This window comes from Somniosus microcephalus, chromosome 13 (assembly GCF_052327205.1).
Source record: "Somniosus microcephalus isolate GS21.2 chromosome 13, FLI_Smic_1.0, whole genome shotgun sequence".
NCBI classification, from domain to species: Eukaryota; Metazoa; Chordata; class Chondrichthyes; order Squaliformes; family Somniosidae; genus Somniosus; species Somniosus microcephalus.
In genome coordinates this window covers 155,111,647-155,133,799 of record NC_140999.1, presented here as the reverse complement: position 1 = coordinate 155,133,799, position 22,153 = coordinate 155,111,647, and the positions used below count along the sequence as shown (strand labels likewise).

The 22,153-nt window shown below is 41.7% G+C and overlaps 1 protein-coding gene across 5 annotated transcripts in view; it reads right to left on the bottom strand.

The window, feature by feature from the left end:
- Window positions 1–2,974: 2,974 nt before the first annotated feature.
- stau1 (staufen double-stranded RNA binding protein 1) overlaps window positions 2,975–22,153 on the bottom strand; it is a 60,384-nt gene continuing 41,205 nt past the window's right edge. For 2 of the 5 annotated variants that reach the window (XM_086005403.1, XM_086005400.1), the window contains exons 9-15: window positions 20,478–20,621; window positions 20,244–20,390; window positions 20,067–20,166; window positions 8,168–8,499; window positions 7,010–7,132; window positions 6,744–6,829; window positions 2,975–4,571 (exon numbers count right to left, since the gene is read on the bottom strand). In XM_086005403.1, the coding sequence (XP_085861529.1) occupies window positions 4,484–4,571; window positions 6,744–6,829; window positions 7,010–7,132; window positions 8,168–8,499; window positions 20,067–20,166; window positions 20,244–20,390; window positions 20,478–20,621 (1,020 nt within the window). In that variant the 3' untranslated portion in view covers window positions 2,975–4,483. The remainder of the gene's footprint in view (window positions 4,572–6,743; window positions 6,830–7,009; window positions 7,133–8,167; window positions 8,500–20,066; window positions 20,167–20,243; window positions 20,391–20,477; window positions 20,622–22,153) is intronic. The other 3 variants (XM_086005401.1, XM_086005402.1, XM_086005404.1) reach the window with 3 other exon arrangements.

Here is a 22,153-nt window from a genome sequence, read left to right as displayed (position 1 = left end):
AAAGCCATTGGAGCCAGTTTTTGGCCCACCTCGACCTCAGAAAAGCACACATTAATTCAATGTTTTGACTTCAATATTCAGAAAAAAGTTGAGTTTAAAGCAGCCAGAAATTCCCTGGAGACACCAGCAGTCTAAGGTTTCGAATTACAGTATGCAGACGCTTGCGTCTGTGCACACGCTGAGGCCGAACTCGAAACCATTGTCAACTCCTTCACTGAAGCGTACAAGAGCATGGGCCTTACACTAAACATCCGTAAGACAAAGGTCCTCTACCAACCTGCCCCCACCACCACATAGTACTGCTCTCCGATTATCAAAATCCACGACGAGGCCTTGGACAACGTGGACCACTTTCCATACCTCGGGAGCCTACAAGGGCAGATGTCAATGACGAAGTCCAACACCGCCTTCAGTGTGCCAGTGCAGCCTTCGGTCGCCTGAGCAAGTGAGTGTTTGAAGACCAGGACCTCAAAGCCGCCACCAAGCTCATGGTCAACCGAACAGTAGTGATACCTGCCCTCCTGTATGCTTCAGAGCCATGGACGATGTACAGCAAGCACCTCAAAGCACTGGAGAGGTACCACCAACGCTGCCTCCGCAAGATCCTGCACCAACATGAGTTCTCGCTCAGGCCAACATCGAAGCTTTGACCACGCTCGATGAGTTCCGATGGACGGGCCACATCATCCGCATGCCCGATGTGAGACTCCCAAAACAAGCGCTCTACTCGGAGCTCCGACGCGGCAATAGAGCCCCAGGTGGGCAGAGGAAACTCTTCAAGGACACCCTCAAAGCCTCCTTGAAAAAGTGCAACATCCCCACTGACACCTGGGAATCCCTGGCCCAAGACCGCACAAAGTGGAGAAGCATCCAAGGCGGCGCCGAACACAGAGTCTCTTCGCTAGGAGCAAGCGGAAGCCCAGCAGAAGGAGCGCACGTCAACCCAAGCACCTCACCCACCCACCCCTTCAACCACCGTCTGCCCCACCTGTGACAGAGACTATAGGTCCCGCATTGGACTTAAGTCACCCGAGAACTCATTTTTAGTGTGGAAGCAAGTCATCCTTGGTTCCGAGGGACTGCCGAAGAAGGGTTAGAATATTGAGAAAGTTAGATAGCAGTGTATCCCATTCGTTGAAGCAGTTAAGGGAGTACCGTGGACAGTTACCATTAGAATTCACAGAGTCAATCAGAAGAGTTCCTGGTTGTAGACCACGGTATGGAAATTAAATCAGTATATAACCACTCTCCTCTCCAATGTAGTGATTCAGTATCAACATTAATTTAAGAGACAGCTAATTTATAGAACACATTCAATGAATGCAGACACAAAAATAGATTCATATTTAAGCAGGTAGTGCATAATTTGAGCATTTAAAAAATGAAGCAGGAAAGATGGATCAAATAACTTGCTGTTAAATTGAGGTAATGCAACTTGCTTTCCTCAATAGTATCCTATTGCCAAGTGGCTCATGTATATTACCCTGCAAAGTCCATAACAACAACAACAACATTGGGAACGGCCATCTCTGTTCCAAAACCTAACCAGTTTACATTCCTGCATTATGTTTGAGATTAAGCTGCATATCAGGCAGGGAAGAAAAAAATCTGCACAATCAATAAGATTAGAAGGCTGCAGGTACACTTGTCATAAAATGATAACTTAGTAGGCTCCTTCAAACAAGGGTGGTTCTGAATAGTGTACATGAGGGAGTGTTTCAGGAAGTCATTGTACAGGTTTCAAATCAGGTAAAGTTGTCATTCTGAACTGTTTTACAAGTGTCACAAGATAGCTATACCATCATCTATCCCAAGCCTAATATAAACTCAAGCGGAGATTGGTTTTAGCTGAGTATCTATGTCCTGGAGTCAGTCATTGTAGCAGAAATACACGGGCTGCTATACTGGAATCTATTGAACAACTAGCCTTGAAGGTATTTAGATTTATTTTACTGCTATTTTTTTAAAGAAATCATCCAATAAATGCGGTCCATGGGGAATACTAAAGTGACTCTTCCAATACGTCAGGACATAATCTAGGCTGACACTTTAGCTGCAGCAGCAGAGTGTCATACTTTGGATGTTAAACTGACATTCTAACAGTCTTCAAAATACATTAACTGGTCATACATCTCATTGCAGTTTGTGGGATTTTGCAGTGCATAAATGTCTGCTGTACTTGCCTACATAAAATCACTGTACTTCAAAAGCAATTCATTGTATGTGAAGGACTGGAAATATTTCAGAAGTATGAGAAATGCAAGTCTCAGAAACAGCAATATTTTGCTCCAGTTGTTTAAGCCTTGATCATACAGCAATTGACAAACTTCAGTAGCATTTACGGTAGTGAAATTCAATCCTACAATCTGTACAGTTTTGCAGGCACATCTGAAACTTTTGATTGGATGTTAAAGTCTGAAATCGCATCAATTACACTGAAGTGTGTTTAAGTCAGCTTTGTAAAGTTTTATGCCCATTTAGTCTTAAAGTAGTAACATAACTGTACATTCAGAACCCCAGCAAACCTCATTCATAGGAGCTACAGATGTAAACTGCTCACATTACTGAAGGTCAGTTCATGAAAATAGAACATACACTGCATCTCAGTAAAGTCAAATTAATGAGATGACAGCACAACTACACAGATCTGAAAATAAGTAGTTCCAGCAAAAATAGATGTCAAACAAGCTCCAATTCATCAAAGTGCAATAGCACTGTCCTTTAGGTGGGGAGGAAATTCTGGATGCACTAAATGCAATTTTCAGCTAGTCTTTCTCTCTCTCCTCTCTTCCCACCCCACGCCCAAATTTTAAGTGTTTTCTCAAATGGTTTGTGGGGCATCATGCAGTTAATTTTTTTTTTAGAACTTTTAACCACAATTTCAAAACCAAAATTGTTTAGTACTTAATAGTTACTTCCATTTGCTGTCAAACTCCTCCATATCAACATTTAAATCAAAACAGTTTTTAAACAATTAAGTTTGTCAAAAGAACTTTTAATACAGTAAAGCTCCATAATTCTCATCTGAATCATCTTTCAGAGCTTCAAATCTAAACCACTTTAAAAGTCTGAACACCTGCTGTAGATGCCCAAAGTCATCCAAGTCTAACTTTGAAGTACGATGTTATTTTTCAGACCAATGCTGTTAGGTAAAAAATATCCTTTATATTTAAAGGTTAGCTATTCTACCACGCACAATGGAGAAAAGCTTGTGTAGCATGACTTAAAGGAGTTAAATGCTTCCTTTGTGACCAAAAGGCTTGTTAAAGTTAAAGTTAAAGTTAATTACTGGAATATTTACAGCATTTCCCAGCAACTCTGCTGTTTGAAAAGGAGATTCCAAAAAAAAGTGTTGAGAAAAATCAGAACCAATACAATTTTCTTCAAAAAAAAATTAAAAAATTGTTAAAGTAGGTTGCAAATCAAAGTTAACATTTTGACTGGTTTACAACTCCTTTAACTCAGCTTCACATTGATAAAATGTGTTATGCCAAAAAAAGCCACCAGTACTTTTGCACAAACACCAATTTTTACTTCTCCATTCCATAGGTACAGTACATGGGGAGGGAAAAAAAATGTCCAAAAGTAAAGTAACAATTTTTTGACGTAGTTGGCAAGGGTTTCGTGCTTTACTTGGACGATAAGCAAAATGTTTACTGTCACATGTAACATTACAAAGCATTAAAGTACAACACAACAGCTTACATTTTACCCTACACCGAGATGTACAGTAATCTGCAATTTCTGGTATTAGCTACGTAACAGATCATATCCAACAATGTAATTCTTGTGCACCATTGAAAATTACTCATTTATATTTTGTATAAACCAAGTTTAATATAAAAACAAAAGCAAATTCCTTCACAATTACCAAATAAAAAAAATCTTTTAGATTAAGAAAAATACAAACTTAATCTAGAAGACTGAGCATTCTACTTGATACCATCTTTCAAGGGTGAAAAAACACAGGCAGTCTTTAGAACATACTCAAACTGGACTCTGGACTCAATTTGGAATTTCAAATTATTTTTCCTCAGATACAATTATGAAAATGCAAGCACACTACTTTTTAAATTAGCACCAAGTTTTGTTAAACCAAAACGGTTTATGTTACTAATGGCCAATTCAAACAGGTACCAAATCATGAACTACATATGTTGGATATGACCCTGATTTTGTTTAACAATCTTTCAATCATCATGTAATGTACTATTGGAGAGGCATCAACAGAAATTCTAACTTTTTGCTGCTGGATGTTGGTGTGAACAAGGTTCCAATGAAAAATTAGGAACAAATTTCCTTCATCAAAAAAAAACAATTAATGTTGAAATGCATCGCGATTTTAAAATGTCAAGTAACTTAATGATTTAGATACTACAGCAAGATTTGAACTGTAGTTGTCTAAAACAGAAGTTACAATGTCACAGAACAGGAAGCATCCGATTTTCTCTGGTGCTTGGAGCTTTGGGTCAATAAAAGGCTTTCAGTCAGTGACATCCAGTGTTTGTCCTAAAGTGTTTGAGTTAGCCGGTTTGATGAGAGAATCGCCATCAATTTCTTGTTTCACACATCTGAAAACGAGAATCAGTTGGTTTTTAATTAAAATGTTTCTGCAAAACAAAATACAACTAAGTGTAGATTTAAAGTTGTAGAACTTAAGAAATATAGTAAATTACAAACTGTACAAGGCTGAAGATGCTTATGGGATTACAATTTATGTTTACATAACTGATTATATAGAATCCAAAATTTCAGTACAGGTGGTGGTCATTTAGCCCAACATGCATCTGCGACCACCATCTTGGAGTTATCTACTCTACTTCCCTGCTCTTCCTATATTCAGTACATGCAATGAAGATTAAGGTTGCTTTGCAAAAAAGTATTAGAATTGTATCCACAGAGATCTAGTTTTAGTAACACAAATCAAGTAATCACTATTAGATTAGTGCTAAAAGCATTCTCCAGTCATGTTTAATACAGATTAAAAAGGAAAAACATCGATATGGTCAACAGATTGCTCCTGGCGTAGGATATATCCATCCCTTAAGCTATCCATGTAGCCTCTGAGCAAGTTTATTATCGTAATTAGTATACAGTTCTGGGGTTTGGATGTCCAACTTTTAGGAGCTGGATTTAGACTGCCCAAATAGGAACATGGCTGACCATTCAGCTCCTCAAGCTTGTTCCACCATTCAATTAGATCATGGCCGATCTGTATCTCATCTCCATTTACCAGTTTTTGCTCCATGTCCCGGATACCCTTACCTAACAAAAATCTATATCTCAGTCTTGAAAATTTCAATTGACCCAACATCCACAGGCTTTTGAGGGAGAGTTCCAGATTTCCACTATCCTTTGTGAAAAAGTGCTAACTGATTTCACTCCTAAGTGGCCTAGCTCTAATTTTGAGATTATGTCCTCCTGGTTTGGATTTTACCCACCAGAGAAAATACTTTCTCTGTATCTATCCTATCAAATCCCATTGTCATTTTTAACAACTCTATTAGATCACCTCTCAAACCATCTAAAATTAAGGAAATACAAGCAAAGCTTATGCAACCAGCCTTCATACCCTAACCTTTTAAGCCGTGACATAATTCTGATGAATTTGTGCTGTATCCCCTCCAAGTCCAGTATATCTTTCCTGAGCTGATTGAAGAGTCAGCATGAATGTGTGAAGGATAGGTCACATCTGACTCAATTTCGTTGAATTTTTTGAGGTCGTCACTAGCATGGTGGATAGGGGAGCGTCTATGGTTGTTGTCTATATGGATGTTTAAATGGCATTTGATAAGGTTCCACAATAGCAACAAAAATAAGAGTGCATGGAATTGGCAGTAACCTTGTGACATGGGTCGGTAATTGGTTGGGAGGCAAGAGACAGGAGTGATAAAGGAATGATCTCTGATTGGTGGTACGTGGCAAGTGGCGTTCCCCAGGGATCTGTACTGGAGCTGTGGAGGAGCAAAGGGATTTAGGTGTCCATGTACACAAATCAAAAAGGCTAATGGAATGTTGGCCTTTATGTCAAAGGGTTGGAATTCAAAAGGAAATGATGCTTCAGTTGTACATAGCATTGGTCAGATCCCATCTGGAGTACTGTGTTCAGTTGTGGACAATTTTACTCAATTAAATAATTTTTTTTTGAAGTTTCTTTGTGTGATAGGAGGAGCAAGAGTGCTACTCCAGGCCCCACAAGGAAACCATCAGCCTCTCCTGCCCCCGCAAAAGGCATTCCCCGACCGGAGCACTTACTTTGTGCCAGGGAACATTCCTTTGAGTCTCACTGATTTAAACAGCTGGGCAGCCACTTCCTGCCAACTGTTTTGGTATTCAAGCAAGCAATATACTAATGAGGCCTGACTGTTTTAACATTGGCCAGTCCTCCTCATTTCACTACATTTCTGCTCAGAGGATAGATTTCAGTAACTTTGTCACAATTGATGTTAAACTGTAGTTACCTGGTTTCCCCATCCTCTCAATAATGGAGTGAAATTTGCAACTTTACAATCCAAAAGGCACAATTCCTGAATCTAGAGCACTTGGGAAATTTCCTCACCGATTTTGTTTAATAACATGGAGTAGAAACCATCAAGTTCTAGAGACTGGTCTCTCAAGTCCTATTCTTTCCTCCATTACCATTTATATACCAGAGCAACAAAAGAAGCTCCCCCTTTCATCTCAGTTCAATCCCTATGCCACGTAATCTCAAATCAGAAAGATAAGCAGCATCTTATACTTACACAGCAATTGGTCCATTTCCTGTTCTTGATATTTCTACATTTTGTTGGTCCAGCTCAGACAACAATTTTAAGATATTAAGAGCAGCCTGGGAAGGGGAAAAAAAGATATTTACTGCCTTAGCAAAAAAGTAGACTTTCTTTATATTGGTCCTAGAAAAGAAGTCTGAAAGGTAATTCCTAATTTGGCTGAAAGATCATTGTCAACTAAATAAGCAGTGGGATATTACACTAAACCAAAGTTTTGAAAATCGTAAAATACCCTTTACCATATCATGACAGGACTCAACATCTTTTCCGATTCCATGACTGATCAGAGGAGGTTGGGATGAACAGTTTATCAGCGACACATACTCATTTTTATTGTTTTTTGGAAAGTCTTTATATTCAACCTGGAAGAGATGAATCACATGGCTAACTCTTACAAAAGTGACTGGCAGTCACATTCAAATGATCTTTTAGGAGCTTCAATATACAAAGGCTACACATTGGGTTAGGTCAAGCCAAAATGTTGTCAGTGATTGAATTGTGCAGAAGTCAAATTTGAAGCAGCTATTAAATAAACTGAGCGGCCTTGAATAAACATGGCAGAATATGAGCAAATCTCAAAACTTTAAAAGTCAGAAGTACTTATAAAGGACTTCCCACAATGATCAGAAAGTAAATGCACAGCCTGATGTGCGACTGTGCCACAGATTCAAAAAGCCTCAAACATAATGCAGTCTGTGTCGATTTGGGTCATCCGAGCAGCGGCATAGGAGGGGAAAAAAGTAATAGCCTTGCTGCTGGTAGTTAGCCAATGAACGATACTGGACAAGACCAAGATTTGAAACACCTTGACTGACATTCCCCACCTCAAACAAACAGTCGATTCCAGGGAGGGGTCACAGCCAAGGCCAGTCTTGGCTCAGCATCTAGGCTTGCCATGTTAACAATGACCATTTGGCTGAGATATCAGAAGGCTGCTGGTACCAGCGAAAATTGTACCACTGCATAAGTCAACACCTTTAAGGGAAGGAATGCTGTTCATTATAGTCTTATTTCAACTACTTGAATTTTTGCTGGCAACTCACAAGAAGATCTAACAGTGCTTATAATGTTAGCCTTGCTTCAAACTATACTTGCAAAGTTTGATAACCATCACAAAACTAATGTAGAAGTACTTGAATGGGCCAAGTTCAACATTACTCACCTAAAGATGAACTGCGTTAGTACTACAAAATTTTGAATTATACCAGAAATAAAACAGCCTAATGTTATAGCAGAGAAAGCAATTTTTGGCTAGTTGCATGCACTTATCTCAAGTACAAAGGTGATGAATTTTATAGTGCTTTTCAAAAAATTGCTATTTCTGCTAAACTGGTCACCAAGGTTAAATACTTGGATAACTTTTCTGACTATCCCCAAAAACAGATTCATTATTATACCTGTAATCCTTGAACACTAGCCAAAAAGTCCAACTGTTCTGAAGGTCTGGTAAGGGTGCTTTGTGGCTTGCGGGCTGCAGGGTTATTTTTCAAAATAGTTTCAGCAGTTAAGGATGTTCCGCCATATAGGAGTTCTCTTGCGATCATTGCAGTGACTGTGGCCATGGCCGGATTTGCTACGGGCCTGTTGAAATCTTTGGTATGATGCCCCTGATTGACTCCAACAGCCTGTGCTACCTCAGGAACCATGGGAAGGATTCCAGCAGGCAGTTGCTGGTGGCTTGGATAAGGCATCCGAAACTCATCTTCTAGACGTACGCTCCCATCTTTAACTGAAAAGTAGTACAATCAAATTACAATTTGTTTTATTGCTTGAAAATACTGCAACTATATCACAAAAGCGGTTTGTTACAGAATCCTCAGACGTACATACATTTCTTTTCAGTTTAATCTTTGGAATCTTATACAACTCACTGTTGACAGAATGAAGAACACTTGCCCAACTCAAATCTGTTCCTTTCACATTACATGTGCAAACGACTGTCATCATAGGCTCTGTTCCAAATGCTTTTTTCAGAAACTTTACCATCCCAAATCCCCAAAAAAGGTAATTAAGGAAGGATTCCACACTATTTAAACATTACTTGATACCAATTTCTCCACAATTGAAACCCGGCACATTGCACTCCACTGATGATTCCCTGCCCTGCCCCGCCCCCCCACCAGCAGCATAGAACCCATTGTGTCCCATGCAATATTCAATCAGTCGGCTCTTTCCCTATAACTTAGCAGTTCACAGATGGTTGCTTTTTTTTTTTTAAAAAAAGCAAAAGTTTTAAATTTCTCAGTCATAATTAGTTGCATATAAAGTCGTCATCTTCCTCAAACTGCAGCAGCTTGAAAACACCTCAGCGCGGGATTTTAAAATGGAACGGAGAACCAATTCCTCAGTTTAGCTTAGCGATGCTCAATATTAAATTTAGTCAAGAATAGCATTAAAGTAAGCATTTACCCCTGAACCAAAGAAATTAAATGCTGCTGCTTCTATCAATATATCCTAGAATCACAGAATGATACAGTGCAGAAAGAGGCCATTCAGCCCATTATGCCTGTGCCAGCTCTTTGAAAGAGCTATCCAATTAATCCCATGCCCCTGCTCTTTCCCCCCTTCAAGTATTTATCCAGTTCCCTTTTGAAAGTTATTATTGAATTTGCATCCACCACCCTTTCAGGCAGTACATTCTGGATCATAGCAATTCTGTGCAAACAAATTTCTCCTCATGTCACCTCTGGTTCTTTTGCCAATTACCTTAAATATATGCCCTCGGTTATTGACCCTTATGCCACTGGAAATCATTTCTCCTTATTTACTCTACCAAAACCCTTCATGATTTTTAACACCTCGATTGATTCTCCCCTTAACCTACTCTGCTCCAAGGAGACCACCAGTTTCTCAGTCTCTTCACATAACTGAAGTCCTTCAACCCTGGTACTATTCCAGTAAATCTCCTCTGCACCCTCTCCAAGGCCCAGGCATCCTTCCTAAAGTGTGGTGCCCAGAATTAGCCACACTTCTCCAGTTGGGGCATAACCAGTGTTTTATAAAGGTTTAGCATAACTTCCTTGCTTTTGTGCTCTTTTCCCTCTATTTATAAAGCCAAGGATCCTTTATGTCTTTAACAGCCATCTCAACTTGTCCTACCACCTTCAAAGATTCGTGTACATACACCCCAGGTGTCTCTGTTCCTGCACCCCCTTTAAAATTGTACTATAGTTCTTATTGCCTCTCTACATTCTTCCCACCAAAATTAATCACTTCATACCTCTTTGCATTAAATTTCATCTGCCATGTGTCTGCCTATTTTACCAGTTTGTTACTACCCTCCTCACTATCACATTTCTGAGTTCCGTGTCATCTGCAAACTTTAACTATGTCCTGTATACCAAATTCCAAGTAATTTATATACATCAAAGAGAGCAGTGGCCCCAACACCAACCCCTGGGGGACACCACTGTATACTTCCCTCCAGTCTGAAAAACTGTTCACCACTACTCTCTGCTTTCTGTCCAAGCCAATTTCTTATCCACGCAGCCACTGCTCCTTTAATCCATTGGACTTCAATTTTGCTAACAACTCTTGTGGTACTTTATCAAATGCCTATTGAAAGTCTGTATATACATCAATTGCACGTCCCTCATTAACGCTCTCCGATACTTCAAAGACCTCAATCAAGTTGGTCAAACACAGTTTGCCTTTAACAAATCCATGCTGGCTTTCAGGTATTAACCCATATTTTTCCAAGTGCCAATTAATTTTGTCCTGGATTAGTGTCTCAAAAGTATCCCCACCACCAACTTTTGGCTGACTGGCCTACAGTTGCCAGGTTTATCCCTCTCCCTTTTTTGAACAGGGGTGTAACATTTGCGATCCACTAGTCCTCTGACGCCACTCACCTAACCAAGGAGGATTGGAAGATTATTCTAGATATTAACCAGAGATTATTCTAGAAGCCTGGGTAGAAATATCAATGTAATTGCTGTAGAAATTACTTTTTTTACATTATTGCTTGTTCATTTTATGTGCTGTCTTTTTATGTCTTTTATTTATTTTATGTCTGCTTTATTTATATTTAATTAAAGTATGTATGCGTGTATATGTCGGTATGTGTTTTTTTGTGATGGCGCCGATGAAGATGGCTGCCGTCCTTGCGAGCTCCGTGCATACCAGGCAGCTAAGTGTCCTTGCTGTTGGTGCTCTCGGCTCGTCAAGAAAAAAGCATTTCACTGACTAGATTTCACTTCTTGTATTTAGTTATGTGACCAATAAAATTGAAATTGGAGATTGTGGCCAAAGCCTCTGCAATTTACACTCTTGCTTTCCTCAGCAACCTAGGATGCATCCCATCCAGAACATGTGACTTTTCTACTTCGAGCACTGCCAACCTTTTAAGTACATCCTCTCCGACTATTTTTATCCCATTTAATTTCTCTACTACCTCCACCTTTACTGTGACATTGGCAACATCCTCTTCTTTAGTGAAAACAGATGCAAAGTGCTCATTTAGTTCCTCAGCCATGCCCTCTGCCATCACAAGATTGGTCCCTAATCAGCCCCACCCTTTTACTATTTATGTTTGTAAAAGACTTTTAGGTTCCCTTTTATGTTACCCACTAATCTAATTTCATACTCTGTCTCTCTTATTTCCTTTTTCAGTTCTCCTCTGTACTTTCTGTATTCTGCTTGGTTCTCCACTGAATTATGAACCTGACATTCATCATAAGCCTCCTTTTTGTATTTCATTTTAACCTCCTTGGCCCAGATTTTGTAGGCTTTTGCACTTATTAGTGAGCCCAAGCAGCGTGGCGCCCTCTACAGGGGATCTGGGACCTGTGTGAATAGGGCAAGCAACGGTGTCTCCTTCACCAGAAGGAAGAATCCTCAGAGACATGGAGTCTAAACCAGGAAGTGTAAGTTAGAATATTTAATGCAATGTCAAATCATGTACAGAAAGCAATAAAGATAGGGAAAGAAAGATGGGATTGAGAGAGGGATAGAGAGAGAGAGAGAGAGAGAGAGAGAGAGAGAGAGAGAGAGAGACAAAGAAAAAGCAAAAACATTAATTTTTAAAAATCTCCAATAATGCTTAAAATCTGAAGGAATAAGACGCCACACTTGTAAAAAGTTAATTTTCAGTGCCAGAGAGGTTGTTTGGCAAGAATTAAGACTTATAACTGATTAAAAATGCACACACTTAAATGAACAAGCCCAGACTTTTTTTGCCGTGTTTCACGGGTATCTATCACGCAAGTACCGCAAAACTACCTCCTTCCATGTATTTGAATGCCGAGTCACTCGGCGAGAGATACTGTTTTAGCAAAGCTTCTGGCGAAGCAGGGCAACTCCAACAGCAACTTCCCGATTTCCGCATTTAACTGCGCACGTGCGGAAATCAGGAAGTTGCTGTCCGATTTGCTACTTAATGGCGAGTGCTGAAAGCCTCACCGTTATTTCTACCATATCTTTAGTCATCTATGGAGCTCAAGCTTCGGATGCCCTTCCTTTCCCCCTTGCGGGAATGTGTCTAGACTGTACCCAAACTATCACCTTTGAAGGTCTGCCACTGCTCATTTACTGTTTTAGCTGCCAATCAATTCCAATCCACCTGGGCCAGATCCCTTTTCAACATACTGAAATTAGAGCCCTGCCAGTATTCACATTTGGTTGTTCCTTGTTGTTTTCTATAACTATTCTAAACCTAATACAGTATTGTGATCACCATTCCTCAAATGCTACCCCACTGAAACGTGCTCCACTTGCCCCACTTCATTCCCCAGAAATAGATCCAGTACTACTTCTTTCCACGTTGGGCTGGAAACATACTGATTAAAAATGTTCACATACATTTCAGGAATTCCTCCACCTCTGCCCTTTACACGGTTATTTTCCCAGTCTATATTAGGATAATTGAAGTCCCCCATTATCATGACTTTATAATTCTTGCATTTTTCTGCAATTTGCTCCTCCATCTCCTTCCCACTATTTGGTAGCCTAGAATATACACCCATCATCATAATAGCTCCTCTATTGTTCCTTAATTCAAACTAAATAGATTCTATCTTTGAACCCTCGAGTACATAAAAAAAAGGTTCATGGGATGTGCCCATCCCCAATTGCCCTTGCGAAGGTGGTGGTGATGAGCTGCCTTCTTGAACCGCTGCAGTCTGTGTGGTGAAGGTACGTGCACAGTGCTGTAAGGTAGGGAGTTCCAGGATTTTGACCCAGCGTGATGAAAGAAAGGCGATATACTTCGAAGTCAGGATGGTGTGTGACTTGGAGGGGAACTTGGAGGTGGTGGTGTTCCCATGCGTCTGCTGCCCTTGTCCTTCTAGGTGGAAGAGGTCGCGGGTTTGGGAGGTGCTGCCGAAGAAGCCTTGGCGAGTTGCTGCAGTGCATCTTGTAGATGGTACACACTGCAGCTATGGTGCGCCAGTGGTGGAGGAAGTGAATGTTTAAGGTGGTGGATGGGGTGCCAATCAAGCGAGCTGCTTTGTCCTGGATGGTGTCAAGCTTCTTGAGTGTTGTTGGAGCTGCACTCATCCAGGCAAGTGGGAGTATTCTATCACACTCCTTACTTGTGCCTTGTAGATGGTGGAAAGGCTTTGGGGAGTCAGGAGGTGAGTCACTCGCTGCAGAATACCTAGCCTCTGACCTGCTCTTGTTGCCACAGTATTTATGTGGCTGGTCCAGTGAAGTTTCTGGTCAATGGTGACCCCATGATTTTGACGGTGGGGGATTCGGCAATGGTAATGCCATTGAATGTCAAGGGGCGGTGGTTAGAGTCTCGCTTGTTGGAGATAGTCATTGCCTGGCACTTGTGTGGCGCAAATGTTACCTGCCACTTATCAGCCCAAGCCTGAACATCGTCCAGGTCTTGTTGCATGTGGGCATGGGCTGCTTCATTATCCGAGGAGTTGTGAATGGCGTTGAACACTGCAGTCATCAGCGAACATCCTCATTTCTGACCTTATGTTGGAGGGAAGGTCATCCCTTTCTAGTGCTGTAACTGCATCTTTGATCAATACTGCCACCTCCACTCTTTTCCCTTCTCTATCTTTCCTGAATACCTCATAGCCAGGAATATCAAGTACCCATTCCTCCCCTTGTTTGAGCCAGGTCTCCGTTATTGCCACTGACATAATCCCATGCGGCTACTTGTGTCGGCAGCACACCAACCTTATTTACCAGGCTCTGTGTATTTACACACATGCACTCTAAACCTCGCATTTTCCCTTGTCCGATCCCTCCTATTTTTGAACTATTTATTCTAATGCTGTTTGTCGCTCCCAGTCCTCTGTGCATTTTGTATCTCCTCTCTAATACTTCATCCTTCTGCCTGGCCATCTGCCAAATTAGTTTATCCTCACCATCAAAAGAAGGGAGTTTCAATTTAACACTCAGATATATTTATCAAAAATGACTCTGAAAACCTATGTCCTCCTGCATTCATATAGTGCTTTTAATGCAGAAAAATGATCTAATACATTTTACAGAGGCGCAAGAAAATAAAACAGATCCCAGACCAAAGACAGAAAGATTCGGAGGGATGAAGAAAAACTTAGGTGAGTTTTAAGGAGTGTCTTAAAGTAGGAAAGAAAGGTTTAGGAAAGGTATTCCAGAGCATGGAACCTAAGCAACTGAAGGGTGGGGTGAATGCACAAGAAGCTGGAGTAGAAGGAATGGAGGTTTGGCAGTGGGAGGTAGACAAGGGTGATGAAAAAGCTTGCAGGGTTGGGGATGGTTAGAGATAGGCAGGGGTAAATCCAGAGGGATTTATAAAAAAAAAAATAACTTAAATGAAGCAATGGGGGAAGGGTGGAGTGGACATCAGCCAACTAATGTTCCGTTTAAGCTGCGCAGCGCTCTGTAGCTTCCGTGCAGCCAGCTCACCAGCTTTTAAATAGGAATAGCCGCGCATGCATGGTATTTTAAAAGGGCTGTGCAACCCCCCAAAAAATGAAAGGGAACATTGCAGCCAACATACAGATTACTCAAAGTATAAAACATTTCCCATTATACAGAAGTTTTGACAGTTAACCACCATATTTCACCTTAGCAAGCAGATTTGAGAAATCTAAAAATGAGTAAAAATGTAGTAACTGTTCAAGTCTATTAATAGTTCCATTATTTTTATTTGGCTATCTTGATTTCTCCTTCTACCCACGATTTATCCATTGTGGAAGATGATTTGCTCTCTTGCTATGGCTGCTACCTTTGTAAAATCAGCTGTTAATTCCTTAACAGACAGGATAATGCTCCCATCATGACTGGGATCGCTGCACATGGGTGTAACACACACAAACCCAAATTCTAACCCTCTACACACCATCTCAAACGTAACATTTCATATTCATCTGCATTTGCATCAGAAATCATCTGTGGCACAGATAGTTTTATAAATATGGATTTTAGAAGTAAAAGTTGAAAAGCTCAATTCACAGTTAATCAAGATTGTCTCTGAAAATCAGCAGATCCTTAAATGGTGACAAATGTTCTCTTCAGTTGGGGGAAGCGAGGAAAAAGAGGATGTAGGAGAATTGCAAGATTTAGGAGCCAACAGTCAAACCGGTTGACGTAAGAAAACTCACTAAGCACTTGGTTGAGTATAAAACAAGTCTTTAATCAACTGTTTCACAACCATGAGATTCTAGTTACATCACTAGCTCCTGGTTACAAAAACGTCCTGGGCAAGCTGGGCCCATGCCAGAGTATTTATACTCCTTGGACGGCGCCACCAGCTGGCCACCCAGTGTTATTTCAGGAGTAATATCATTCATGAACGATAAGATTCATGACATTCTTCCCGGCCAAAAGATTTGGAAGTCAGACGACTTCCTTCTAGCAGATTAGACGGACCACGAATAGCCGCAGTCTTTTAGATCTTTGTTTGTGGCTGGAAGTCACATCTCTTTGGACCATGTCTTGGTCCCTGGGTCGCTTGATCCGTACAGGTAGATCGACAGGGCCCGTGTCGCCTTGAGCGACCCGAGGGAGATCGTGACTCTGGATGCGGGTCCCCACAGGCGCAGAGCTGGCTTCATCTTATATGGTAGCCAGGGATTGACCAGCGTCCTGGCTTCGGGTGGCCACCCTGTGGGGAGCGCTCGGCTCCCCAAGTTGATCCAGTGGAGTAGCCGGCAGATCCCTTGATGCCTCAGGTAGGGTGTCATCCTCAAAGGAGCGCAGAGTGTAGGCATCATTACTATGCGACCCTCTATCAGTTGGGTCCGTGGGACTGTTTGGACAGGGAGCCAGATCTCGGAGTGAAACAGTGGACTCCCGGCCATCAGGGTACCGCACATGTGGGATTACCGTCTGTTAGTTCCACCTCGTCAACGAGGGGATCGTTTTTGGAAGATCGGACGAATCTTCAGAGCAGCATGGGGCCAGGAGCTGCCAACCATGATGGTAGGGACATCCCATGAGTGGAGCGACGCTGGAACCTGAAGAATCGCTCGAGAAGAGTGACATTGGTGGACATAGAAAGAGACTTGATGGAATGCAACATGTCAGGGAGCAGAGTTTCCCACTGCTGGTTTGGTAGATTGCGTGACCTCAGTGCAAGACGAACAGCGTTCCAAATGATAGCGTTGTATCTCTCAACCTGTCCGTTACCGATGGGATGATAGTGTCGTTTCACTTGTGGCGATTCCCCGTTGGGAAAGATAACTTTCGAGTTCGCTTGACATGAAGGAGGGACCCTGATCAGAGTGGATGAAATTGGCCGTACCGCAAAGGGAAAAGACTTGATCGAGGCATTTGATCACTGTAGAAGTAATCATATTGGGACAGGGGAAAGCAAAGGGAAAGTGCGAATACTCGTCCACCATAGTAAGTAAGTAGGTGTTTCGTGTTGAGGAAGGCAATGGCCCTTTAAAGTCAATGCTGAGTCGCTGCATAGCGTGCATGAGCGAGCCATCCGATGGATGCAAGAATTGCGGTTTTAATTCCACACAAATTCTACATGTGGAACATGTTCTTTTCACATCTTCCGTAGAAAGTGGGAGATTTTTTTTAGATCGCACAAAGTGCAACATACGGGTAACGCCAGGATGGCATAAGTCAGTGTGAAGATCCGCAAGAGTCAAAGTTGACATAGAAGAGCAGAATGCACGCGTGAGGGTATCTGGGGCTACATTCTCTTTGCCGGGTCGATCTGTATGGTGTAGCCAAAGGCGGCCAATTCCATCCTCCAGAGTTGTATTTTGTTATTCTTGATCTTAGTGCGTTTCCGGTTATCCAGCATAAAGGCCACGGAGCGCTGATCGGTTATGAGCGTGAAATGGTGACGAGCGAGAAAATTACTTCATTTACGCACTGCTTCGATGATACCCGTAGCCTCCTTCTCGACAGGAGGATTATGGAGCTCGCTACCCTGCAAAGTTCTAGATAGGAATGCAACGGGTCGACCACCTTGATTCAAGGTAGCCAAGATCGCCACCTCCGATGCATCGCACTCGACCACGAAAGGAAGATTTTCATCGATGGAACGAAGAGTGGCTTTTTCCAGTTGTCACTTGGAGGTTGATAGCTGAAATAGCCGTTGCCTCCAACGGAAATGACTTCGCGTGAAGCAGGGGCTGGATCTTGTCGGAGAAGTGGGGTATCCACTTCGCATAATAGGCGAACATGCCGAGTACCCGACGAAGTGAGCCGAGGTTCGTAGGGGGAGGGAGCTCCTGAAGCGGACGAAGTCGCTCCAGATCTGGTTTGATGACACCGTTGCCCACCCAGTAGCCAAGGATGTTGACTGATGGTACTGATTTCACAGATTTGGACTCATTTAAGGTTAAGTTGTGATGACTGAGAACATCAAAAAATTTCTGGAGGTTGGCATCATGCTCCTTTGGTCATGACCAGCAATGGCGATATTGTCTAGATATGGAAAAGTGTCGGTTAAGTTCTCCTGTTTAACTAGGCTATCCATTGTCCGTTGAAAGACGGCCACCCCATTGGTAACCCCAAATGGAAGGCGACAAAACTGGTAAAGCCAACCATTGGCCTCAAAGGCCGTATACTTTTTGTCAGAGTCCTTTAACAGTACTTGATGGTATGCGCTCTTTAAATCAAAAGTTGAAAATACCTTGTAGTTGGCAAGGTTATTGACCATGTCATCGATGCGTGGTAGTGGGTAGGCATCCAGGTCGGTATACTGGTTAATAGTTTGCGAGTAATCGATGCAAAGATGTTTGTGTTGTTTGAGGAATTTTAACGACGACGACTTGAGCCCACCAGGGAGATGAACATGGCTCAATGATACCGTCAGCTAGAAGGCGAGAGATCTCTGCCTCGATAAAGGAGAGATCATCTTGGCTGAAACGTCGTGATTTAGTGACTATGGGCTTACATCAGGGGGAAAGATTGGTAAACAAGGAGGGCTTGTCGAGTGAAGCCGCCGAAAGCACACAAAACGGTACTTTGGAAATAGTAAGCTCTGGCTTTGACCCTCCAAACTCGAAAGTGAGTCTTTTGTGTTGTTTCTGGAAATCCTGTCCCAGGAGCACATCACTGCATAGGTTTTTGAGCACCCCGAGCCAGGTGGAGAAATAAGTGCGGCCATTGAGAATAAGGTTGACAAGATAAAAGCCGGAAGAGTTGGTGGTCAGTGTCGTCAGAGCCATTGCAATTTCCCTGTCCGAGGGGTAAATACGCAGTTTTAACTTACTGACAGCCCGCTCACAAATGAAGCTGTCAGAGCTGCATGAGTCGATTAGTGCGCTCAAAATGTGTCCAGTTACCAAAACTTTCATGGCTGCATGGGACAGACTTGAGGAAAAACAGCTGTGATGGGAGGAGGAGCAGTTTTACCCTTGACAGCTGTAACTTTAGTAGTGGTTCTTGGGGGAGGAGCAGTTTTATAGATAGCAGCTGCAAAACTAACAGGAGCTCTCGACCAGCATACCTTAGAAAAGTGTCCTTTCTTGCTGCAATGATTGCAGGTTGCGTTACGAGCAGGACAAAATTTCCTATAATGGAATGCACCTCCACAGAAGAAACACTTCCTTCCAGATTGCCAAGATGCCGCTAGGGCAGGGTCGTCATCAGTGAAGGCTTCTAGGGTAGGGTTGTCATCAGCTAGGTTAGAGTCATCATCAGTGAGGGCTTCCACCCGAGACCTATCGAAGGAGTCATTAAAAGCGATAGCAGCAGCCCATGCATGTGGTAAAAGATAGGTATCTGCATTCCTCTTTGCGAAGTCCAGGGAACACGCCTGGTCATAGGCAGCCTGTAACGCGAGGGGTTTATGCTCCAACAGATGCAGGCGTATGAAGGGAGACGTAATCCCGTTAATAAAGGAATCACAAATTAGCTCCTTCTGGTACTGCTCAGCTGTGACAGCTTTAAGATTACAATCCTTGCTGAGCCTGCGAAGCTTTTGAAGGAATTCGTCAAGTGATACTCCGGGTTGTTGTCAAGTTGTGGCCAGTAGATGCCGAGCAAAAATTGTGTTTATGGCCTTAACATATAGCTGCTGTAATATTAGGATAGCGGAGTCATAGTCTACATAGTCTTCCATATAGTCAAACACATGAGGAGATACATCATTGGCAAGTATCTCTAATTTATCAGGAACATTCTCACCACACACCCTGAGGAAGTTGCTGAAGGTACGATACCGGTGTTTCCATACCTTAGCAGTTGTAGGTGAATTCAGGTCCAGGTCAAGACGGGCGTGTCTGAGTAGTTTGTCCATGATGGATTGATTACTACATCCGAGTTCCTTTTACAGTTGAAGTCGTAGCTGGCTGTTCCCAAAATCACTCAGAGCGTGGAGCCGATATTCAGTTGATTAAATTGACGCAAGAAAACTCACTAAGCACTTGGTTGAGTATAAAACAAGTCTTTAATCAACTGTTTCACAACCATGAGATTCTAGTTACATCACTAGTTCCTGGTTACAAAAACGTCCTGGGCAAGCTGGGCCCACGCCCGAGTATTAATACTCCTTGGACGGCGCCACCAGCTGGTCGCCCAGTGTTATTTCATGAGTCATTTCTTCATGAATGATAAGATTCATGATACCAATTAACTGCATTATTTTGTACAGCTGTTAAATTCCCCACACTAAAGCATTTGAAGTCTTATTTCTACACTTGCATGGCATATTAATCTGGTTGTTTTACTTTTTGCGGGACTTGCTACCACATGGAGTAGTTGAGGCAAATAGTATAGGTGCCTTTAAGGGGAAGCTAGTTAAGTACATGAAGGTGAAATGAATAGAAGGGTATGCAGACAAGGTTATATGAAATATGGTGGGAGAAGGCTCGTGTGGAGCATAAACACTGGCACTGATCAGTTGGGCTGAATGGCCGGTGTGCTGTTAAATTCTATGTAACATACCTGCTGCTGTATCTTCCGCGGAGGAACCGGGCTCGAAAAAGGTCACTTTCCGTCCTTTAACAGGTTCTTTCACAGTTGGCTTAAAAGAAAATGAAAATTCCTTCAGAACAGACCTTGGAACTCAAAATTTATTAAAATCAGTTTGTTTTTAAATCAAGATGTGAATTTTTTTTTTACCTTTTCTTCAGTTTTCAAAGCTGGTTTAGGTGGCTGAGGCTGAGGAACTTTAAATCCTAAAAGCTCCAACATTTTCTCAGCTGCATTTCGCTTAGCAACTTTCTTATTTGGGCCCATTCCCTCTGCTACTTGACCACCAACTTTAACCTGGATAATGGAATACAGTTCAGATTATTTGGGATTGTACATTTCAGAATCTGTAGATATTCAAATAAATTATGTAACAGTTCTCACCCGCATAACAAACTCTCTGAGGCGAGGAAGACCTCGTTCTACCATTAATGTATATTCAGGCTCCTTTTCCTTTTTTGCTTGCTGAATTTGAGCTAGACGGCTGATTGGATTCATTCCTTGCCCATACTCTGGACTTGTCTGTAGCTTAAAAATAAAAAAGATGCAAGCTCAGCATTTCAGCACTATTCAAATTAAATCAACGGGTGAGAAGATGAGTAAAGTTGGTTTAATTTTTGCAGCCAAATCCGAAAAGCCAGATTCTGTTTTGGTTGCAGACACAGAAGGGACCCATTGTTAAAAAAAAATTTAAATTTACAATGCTGAACCTTGCAGATTTTCTAGACACCAAGAGTGGCTCTGCTTTCCCTCAAGTTCTTTTTTTTAAAAAAAACTTTCCACTTTTGTATTCTCCACAAGGCAGAAAGGGCCTGTTTCCAACCCTCCACTGATATCACTTTACTGTCAGATGCTAGAAAATGTGGTCTGGAGTAAATGGTCCAAAAATGTGAAAAACTCCCCCATTAGCTCAGCTAAAATTGAGAGTTCATCATGCACAGCAAATGCTGTGCTGTCCTCCAAATATCTAAAAAAGGAATAATCAAGAGTTCATAATGTCTTTTTTGCTCTCAACCAATAAACTCAACTCAATTTAATTTAATAAACTCGATTCGTGATTACAATTGTACTGGCGCAAGACTGGCCATTTGTTAGGCAAGAATCAGTATATGTGTCAACTGTCTAAAACTCAGAAGATGCTGAGTCAGATTCTGTTAATTGTAGCCAAGATATTCATGAAGAGGACACAAGGATAAAGTTTGGTGCAACAGCAGGTTACCCAAAGCTGAAATCAAATCCAACTCACAGGAGCAAAAATATCTAGCTTTTCTGGCTACAAGAATCACTGGCAAACTTTAAGTCATCAGATGTTAGTGGATGAGAATCCACTTCACAAACTACTGATGTGTACATTATTTCTTTGAAGACCAAGAGGATAATTCGTATGGGAAAAGGAAACTACATGCAGGGATAAGGTATATTGCTGCACCTGGCATACATGCAATTGATACCAAGAGTGCTGAAAGTAGAGAACGGTTCCAATCCCCAGCACTGACATTCCTCATCTTGAGGACAGTTCATTTTTCCCCCCCAATGAGATTGGAATATATAGTGCAGAAAGTGTTCAGTGAATAATAAGCAAGATTCAGGAACTGGTTTAAGTTCTGAAGACAGACTCAGAACTTACTGGTTTTCATTAGAGACAAAACAGAAGCTATTATCTAGGTCTTTGAGAGGTGGAGATAATAGACATAAGCAGACTATTTAACTTGGATGGTGAACAGAGAACTAGAAAACACAATTCCAAGCTTAACAAGCATACACACACCAAAGGCAGAATAATGTGATGGAAAGTTGTGGAGATAAGTATAAACAAACAGAGCACAAATATTCCACAGAACAAAGCTGTTCATGGACTGCTGGTTTCACAAACATCTTTGTCAAAAGTAACGGCCAGGTTTGAAAGTGGAGGTGCAATTACATGTTTGCTCAAATTTTGGGGGAAAAACTTTGCATAACTCTATTCGATTAGATAACTGGGGTACAATCCACAATTGGGTAGATTGCGGAAGGAGCATGAAATACACCAGATATTTATGTGAAACAAGTTTTAGATTACA